At 40.9% G+C, this 7,837-nt stretch overlaps 1 protein-coding gene across 3 annotated transcripts in view; it reads right to left on the bottom strand.

Moving 5' to 3' along the window:
* Positions 1-7,525, bottom strand: part of RFTN2 (raftlin family member 2) — a 63,299-nt gene extending 55,774 nt beyond the window's left edge. The window contains exons 1-2 of one of the 3 annotated variants that reach the window (XM_019554270.1): positions 7,359-7,525; positions 6,778-6,981 (exon numbers count right to left, since the gene is read on the bottom strand). In XM_019554270.1, the coding sequence (XP_019409815.1) occupies positions 6,778-6,916 (139 nt within the window). In that variant the 5' untranslated portion in view covers positions 6,917-6,981; positions 7,359-7,525. The remainder of the gene's footprint in view (positions 1-6,777; positions 6,982-7,358) is intronic. The other 2 variants (XM_019554268.1, XM_019554269.1) reach the window with 2 other exon arrangements.
* Between the last annotated feature and the right edge of the window lie 312 nt (positions 7,526-7,837).

The following is a 7,837-nucleotide window of genomic DNA, read 5'->3' as shown; positions in this document are numbered from 1 at the left end:
AGAATCATAGAATCAATGAGTCAGAAGGGACCCAGACAGATCATTAAGTCTGACCCCCTGCCATGGGCAGGAATGAGCACTGGGGGTGGGAGGAGTCATAAGACCCCAGCCAGGTGCCTATCCAGTCTCCTCTTGAATGCCTATCCAGTCTCCTCTTGAATGGGCATGGGTTATTTATGTTATCTGGCTAGAGTTTACAGTTCACTATTAGAACATACAAAAGACCCAATAGCATCTGACTGCAAAGGAAGAATGAAGGGAAAGAGGGACATCTCTCCATTCCCCTCTCCACTTTGATAAATTAGCTGATGCAATTTAGCCAAATGGATAGAATTCTGTTGTCCTTTGTTCAGCTAACTGGAAGTTTTGTAGCTGCTAAGAGGCATTGTTGTCACTTATGTACAGTTGCAGTTCTATTACATCTGCAATGCGGACATGCAAGTGAGTGCATGTAGACTGAGTGACACAGTAGGCTATACCTGATCAGGCAGGTAGGCAGCTACATATGCATGTCCATTCTGGATCTGTGTCTCTAACTTAGGAATATAAAGATGGCCAGAAAGTCATGACTAATGGGGTATTAGACCCCAGAGAAGAACACCTGCACTTCTTAGTCTCAGTAATTGAATGGTGGCACTCAGTCAGAAAGCTGGAGACCTCAGTTCTAGGTCTCAGAGTTGATTTTAATCTGTACTGCCCTAAATCTCAAGCACAGTACTTTTTGACCACACTGCAGTTTAGGCATTATCCAGCACTCTAGCACTCTTTTTGAAGCTGGCCATCTGGGCAGCTAAGAAAGTGAGAGAACAACCTAGAGCAGGAGTGTCACAACTAAAGCTTGCGGGCCAGACCTGGTCTGCTGAGCTGCTGGACCACCAGCAGCCTACTGGAAGTGGTGAGGCATGGTCTACTGCAGCATCTAGGGCAGGTTCAGGCAAAATACAAGTCAGGCCATTCTATCCAGCCCGCAGAGCCCCTAAAATTTTAGAAAATTAATATTTATCTGACCCTGACTACTTGTCAAAGATGACAGGAGACAGCAACAATAGGACCCAGTAGGAGCTGGCAGCAGGACTAAGCAGCCGCAGCAGCAATTTCAGCCTAGCCTTGCCCTACCCCCATCCCCTCCACCGCTCCCCCCCAGCCAGAAACCTGTGCCTTGCAGAGGCTTCTGGCTTGGGACCCTGGGGCTGTTCTCACCTCCCTGTGCCGGAGGGAAACTCAGATAAGACGCAGGGGATGGAGGAAGGGGAAGACTGTGCCGGCTTCTGCAGTCTCAGTGATGCAGCTGGGAACCACGTGGTGCTGGAGCGGCCAGCAGGCGGGGGCGGGGGGAGCGGGAAAATGGCTGTGGAAAGCAGGGGAAGGGGCAGCGAGTGGGTGTGCAGAATACACAGCAGCAGCTGGGCAGGAGCACAGGGTCCGCAGGGTGTGGCAGGAACAAGGAGCCTGGGCTGGCTTCCCCCTCTCCATGCTGGCAAAGCCCAGCCTGGATCCACAGAGCCTCTGCTGGCCCACACCCAACCTTGGCCTTGGTGCACCAGTGCGGGCCCCACACTCCTGCCCAGCTGTCACTATGCTCTGAGTGTCCACTTGTTGCCACTCCCTCACCACAGCCATTTCCCTGCTTTCCTGTCTGCAGCTGCTACCACCCCAGCACCATATGGTTCCAAGCTGCGATGTTGGGCTGCAGGACTCAGCAGAAACTGGCCTGGCCCCAGCAATTATCAGCTGGGTCCATATGGTGCCAGCTGGGCCGGTCCAGTTCCTGCTGCATCCTACAGTCTTGGTCTTGCAGCTGAGACATAGTGCCAGAGCGGCAAACGGGGGGAGGGCGGGGGTAAACAGGCAAGTGGCATGAGAAGGGCAGCAGTGACAGATGGGAGGGGGAAACAGTGGTGAGCAGGACCATGGGGCCTGTGCCAGTGCCTCAGGGCCAGGAGCAGCAGGAGCCTGGAGCCCAGGCTTGGAGGAGTGCTGGCAGCTATGGGGGGTGGAGCTGTGGGTAAATCTCCCTCCATGATGCCACAATCCTCCCCAGGCACCCTCTCCCCACTCATTCACAGCTCCCCACAAACCCACACCTCATAGATCCACACCCACGTGCTCCCCCGCCCCACATCCACACACCCCCAAAATCCCCCATGCCTATCCACCCCCCACAAAACTATACCCACCCACCCACATGATATACAAGAGTAAGACTTAATTTTAAGCTATTATAATATCAGCTCTATGTATACTACACAAACACATGTAAATCAGGACAAAAATATTTTTTGATATGAAATTAATGAATGTTGTAGTACATGTTTGATTTTTAGAATATAATTTGGTATTTTTCTGGTTCCAAGATGGCAAACCCCCTTGTTGAAAGGTGTGCTTCTGGGGTGCAAGGGGAGGGACTTCCGGTGGCAAAGGTCAGGGTTAGGGGGTGAGACATCCAGTCCCGAGATGACAATAAGAGGGTGGGCACATGTCAATAGGTGGGGCTACCCTTGCAGCCCTCAATGACTTGCCAAAACTCAGTAAGCAGCCCTTCATGCAAAATAATTTCCCATCCCTGATCTATGGCCTCTTGGCCCTGGTAGACACAGCCATTGACAGCAAAAGGGTAAGTGAGGACTGTGCCACTGCTTGCCCTAACTGCTGCTGGTCATGCTGTTCTGCCATTTTCCCTGCTGATCCTGGTTTCCCTGCTATCATGACCATTGGTCCCACTGCCACTGCCCTACACCCCATGCCAGATCCAACTGCAAATAAGTCCCCCAGTCTGGATCTGGCCTGAAGTGAATTTGAAATCCCTAAGCTAGAAGATTTATGGCTCTTTGAAATGGATGGTACCTTGGGTTTCAAAATGGGGTACAAACTTCTGCGCTGCACTGTTCTCTATTCATTTTATACACTAATAAAATCCAAGAGGGAGGGGTTCTTATTGGATAATACCTACTGTGTGCTGGTCAAAGCACTATGCTAAGATGTCTGTGCTTGAGACAAGCAGGGCCTAGAACTTAGGTCTCTGGCTTCCTGGGTAACCACTCACTTATTGGATCTAAAACACCACAGGGTCCTCCTTTGGAGTTTAACTTCCATTAGCCAGGGTTTATATGACTACATTTTCATGACACACACAAAAGTACAGATGTCTTCCTCTTCCACCCATACTGTTTTCTGGGACAAAGGCTCATATTCACATGTACAGTTATAGTTGCATAGGTGATCAGCCAGTATGTCACCTACTGTGCATGTTCAGTCTACGTGTGCACACTTACACACTCACACTGCAGGGAAAATATAATCACATCTTGTGTTTGTGACAAAAATACCATCTATGTTCTATTTAGAGAAATAGAAATCAACACAAAGGAAAATAGAAATCCATGCTAAGTGAACATCCATCCTACTACTAGCTTCCTCCAAGCATACTCTTCACAATAAATCCAATGGACATGTTAATATCTACTGAACAAGCAGCATAACATAGCTCCTATAACATACCTCTCCCATAGAAACAAGTGCACGTGAAACATGATCATCATTTGACTATTACACATAGAGCCAAATGTCACTACTATCGCAAATTTTAAGCAACATTTTTATCCCCTTGGGTTCTCTCACAACAGGTGAGATTACAGTTACAAATTATATCTGAGTTTGCTCAGCTTCGAAATTTGCTAGCATTTTTTTAAATCTCAAATTAGACATGCACATGCTCACATACATACATATACATGTATATATGTGTGTGTACATGATTGTGTATATATACACACACATACCTTTTATACAAATACTTTTATAGTGTGTGTATATATACACATATACGTTTATACACAGTGTCTATATATACATACACACGTATATATACACATATACATGCACACATACATACACACAGTGTTTGTGTGTATAAAAGTATATGTCTAAAATGTGTGTGTGTGTGTGTGTGTGTGTGTGTGTGTGTATATATATCATATATAATAGAAAATATATATATATTATGGTCCTGTCGCTTTGTATATATATTCAAAGTGACAGGAGCATCATATTGTATATAATTTCAACATACAACAGGATACAAAGAAACACGGGCACAGGCTCTTCCCCCTTTTTCCAAATAAAACAGAAAAGTGAAGTAAGCATAAAACATTGCATTGGGAGAACTTCGGTTCTCCCCCAGTAAATGTTTGAAGTTGAGCATCAAAAATAAGTTATCCACGCTGCTTATCTTAGAGATGCCTCTTAGGTCTGATGGTAAAATCTGGAATAAGGAATGGACACTTAATAAATACATTTAAGAAATTCTCTCTTTTATTCTAAGAAAATGAAAATTGGCCTCCTCTCCCTACTTAAGGATTCTCCTGGTATTCTCCCATAGGACATAGGGGGAATGAGGAGGAGAAGGAGAGGCAAAAGCACGTATGTTCAGGTGGTTGATATTCTTTTGGGGATGCAAGCCAGCTGGTTTAGGTTAGAGCAGCCCTTAGCTGCCATAACCAGTGCCAGGGCTTGGCAGAGAATTAGGGGCCTGTAAGACTCTTCCTAGTAGGCCCTTCTTTCTGTTTCTTTTAGCATAACTCTGGCACACAACTCTGGCACACTTCCATCTCAGGATATATATATGGCTACAGAAAGATTATAGAATTAAGATTTTAAAAATAGTACTTAGGTCTAGAATATCACTCCATCAAGTAGGACATACTGCTGCTGAGAATGATTTTGCTCCCCAGACCAGTGGAGAGTGAGAATGCTATGGAGACAGCACATTTAGCTTGATGAAAGGGTGACATTCATTTTGCTCAAAAGTTTAACTGAGCTCCAACTAAAGCTTGATGAACTCAAGGGACCTGGTATAACAAATATGTCAAATAGAATTGAGTAGTTTACATCAAGTATAAAAAGTACAGGTTCAACAACATCCTTAAATCAATCCCCAAATTTTATTATTAAGCAAAGTTCACTATAATTCACTATATAGAGTGGGGACAGGTGTGTACTGAGATAATGCAGGCATACAGAAACATAGCTTTGTAGAGAAGAAACTCAAAAGAAAAGGAATATTGGAATAAAAATACATATTCAGCCAACACTATTTTATACATAGGTCCACATTTTCAAATCAAAGTGCCTTAAGTTAGACTCCTAAACCAATTTTTAAGCGACTAAGTAAAAGTGATTTCTTTTTCAATGCTATCAAGGACTCAGAATTCTCAGTGAAGTTAGAGGAATTCAGCATCTCTATCAAACCATTTTTAGTCAAATAGTTAAAGAAGGATTCAAAAGCCTAACAATTATGCTCCATGGCTTGAAAAATGTGGCCGTAATTCTTTTGAAATACGACACTGGTCATCCCAATGATACAAAGGCCATCTTTTCCCTCCACTCCAAATATGTAAATGTGTTTTTAACACTGAAAGCAACAATCTTCTTTACAACAAATTCCTTCCATTCACTTCCATAAAATTTTACTTAAGTAAAAATATAGTATTTAGAACACAATGAATATTTAAGAAAATAAAAGTTAATTTTAAAGAGAAGTAAATTCTACTATTCTTCAGATTCATAGTGATTCGCCAGTAGGTTATTAATTTATGCACTAGAGAACCCAGCTTTAGTCTCAGAGTACGTTACTTCTACTTCTCAAAACAAAGAAGTTTTGTTTCTTGCAAATGAATAAGCAACTCATCTTTATTATAATAAAAGCTCAAAATACCATTAGATGTCAAATACTAACATTTTGTAGTATTATGTTTTCTATTCATCAGTAAGTCAGTCATTCATGCAGTTTTGTTAGTCATCAAGACTAATGTTTCTGTGTTATGCATATTAATGTAATTTGAGAATTCATAGATGTCAGACTTTTATATTTATTAAACAGTTGCTGTATGAAGTCACATAAGAGTCACTGTTCTCTTCTTTCAACTCTTTGGATTTATCGGGTCACTTATTTTAAATCTCTACTATCAACTTTTAGCAAAAAATGTTACTTATAAAAATGTGAAACTGTACAAAGTGACTCCACAACAGAGCTATCTGTTCTCAGAGGGTAGCCATCTGGGCTTGTTTATTTGCATTTTCAACTTTCTGGAACATGGAGTTACTCTGTTTAGAGATGGGACACCCTGAGGAAGTTCCCCACAGATCACTGTCTGCCTCTAACTGTGCAGACAAGTTTTAAATTTATTTTAGTCACAATTTTAAAAGACCATTTAGCAGGTACAAAGATGTTTGGAAAAAAGGTATTTAAAATGAGACTCAGTATCTGGTCTTAAATACTCTTCCTAATGTTTCTGCCAATAGCCTAAAAATCTACTTCCTTGTAGCATGTAAACAGCAAACTAACAAGAACTATAACACTCTTCTTAAGGGAGTTAAATACATTTAAAAAATTAGTAATTTGGGGCCAGATTCTGTGATGCCTATTCATTCTGAGTAGTACTTTGTTCTGTGAGCAATTTCACTGAACTCAGGCAAGTAAGGATGAAAGAATCTGACTCATAGGAAGCTAGGAAAATCTTACAAACAATCTTTTTGTTCAGTTTTCTTAATCTAGGCAATTGTGTAATTGTTCCTTTTTTGTTATAAACACAACTATTTCAATTATAGTTTATTCCAATTGAGTACTTTACTCTTAATATTTTGCAATAAAACTCTGTACTAGTTACATTTGATAAAGTATCAGAACTTCATTTTATCTTATTTTATTAAAAACTAAAAAATAAAATATAGTTCCCCATTTTGGAAAAAAACCTTAAGATAAAAATAGAAGAAAAATACCTTCTAAAGTAAAATCCAGTAATACATATTCATAAGCAGAGTCTGTCTTTGTTTCAACTTGTGGTCTCTTCAATGTAGAAAATATTTTTCCAGGGCTGCTATCATCTGGGTCTTCTAGCTTTCTCAATCCGCACCCCATGGCAAAATCTGCAAAGAATTATGTTGCAGGAAAGGGAGAGGAAGCAGCAAGATCTGTTGCACTCGCTGAAAAAAAAAAAGTAACCAACTAACTGCCTTGGATTTTGTTTAGTACTAGCCATAAATATAAAAATACAAAAATTTCATCTTCAAAATTAGAAAGTGAAGGCATTTGCTATTAATTTTTACATTTAAGAATTGTATACATAAGGACTTCAAACTATGAGCTCAGCAAGAGTGGGCTTGATCTTACAGAAACATACGAGCTGCTACAACTTAGCAGAGATTTTCCATGCCACGTCAATTTGCAGCCAGCCCCCTATCAGCGTTCTCTTGCAAAGGACACCAATAGTGCTTTGTCTGTTCCTCTTGGCTGGCTGATAAGGAGGCAAAAAAGAACTGAAATAGAAAAGTCGAAGGGAAACTTACATGTAATTACTTACCGTCAGAAGATCTATTCAGATGCAGTAGCAAATGAGAGAAAAAAGCAAGTAAGATGGAATGAGTGACTGAGAAAAGAGAGTTTCAACATGGTTGGAGACTAAAATCATTTCCAGAAAGGAAGTCAGCTTCAAGAGGAAATAACTTCTGGCATCTCAAAGGGGAGGAAAGTAAATGAAAGGCAGTTTAAACTCTATTTTAGATTGGAAAATTGAGTTCCTATTTCCTTTCCCTAGGAATTTTCTTTCAAAAGGAAAATCATATGTGGTTGTTTAATATTCTTTTTCTTGGCAAAAAGAGCATATGATTACAGTAAAAAGTAGCAAAGAAAATCAAGCTTAATACAAGAAAATTCAGCTGTTGTTAAGCATTACGTTTAAAAAAACCATACTAAAATGAACCTTATATTAAAGACTGTTTCAAGTTATACAGTATGAAGAAAGTTCTGTTGACTTTTTATTCCTATTCTCGAAGTACATTA

This window comes from Crocodylus porosus, unplaced genomic scaffold, assembly GCF_001723895.1.
Source record: "Crocodylus porosus isolate Cpor-Errol unplaced genomic scaffold, CroPor_comp1, whole genome shotgun sequence".
Classification (NCBI taxonomy): Eukaryota; Metazoa; Chordata; order Crocodylia; family Crocodylidae; genus Crocodylus; species Crocodylus porosus.
This window is presented reverse-complemented; position numbering and strand designations above follow the sequence as displayed.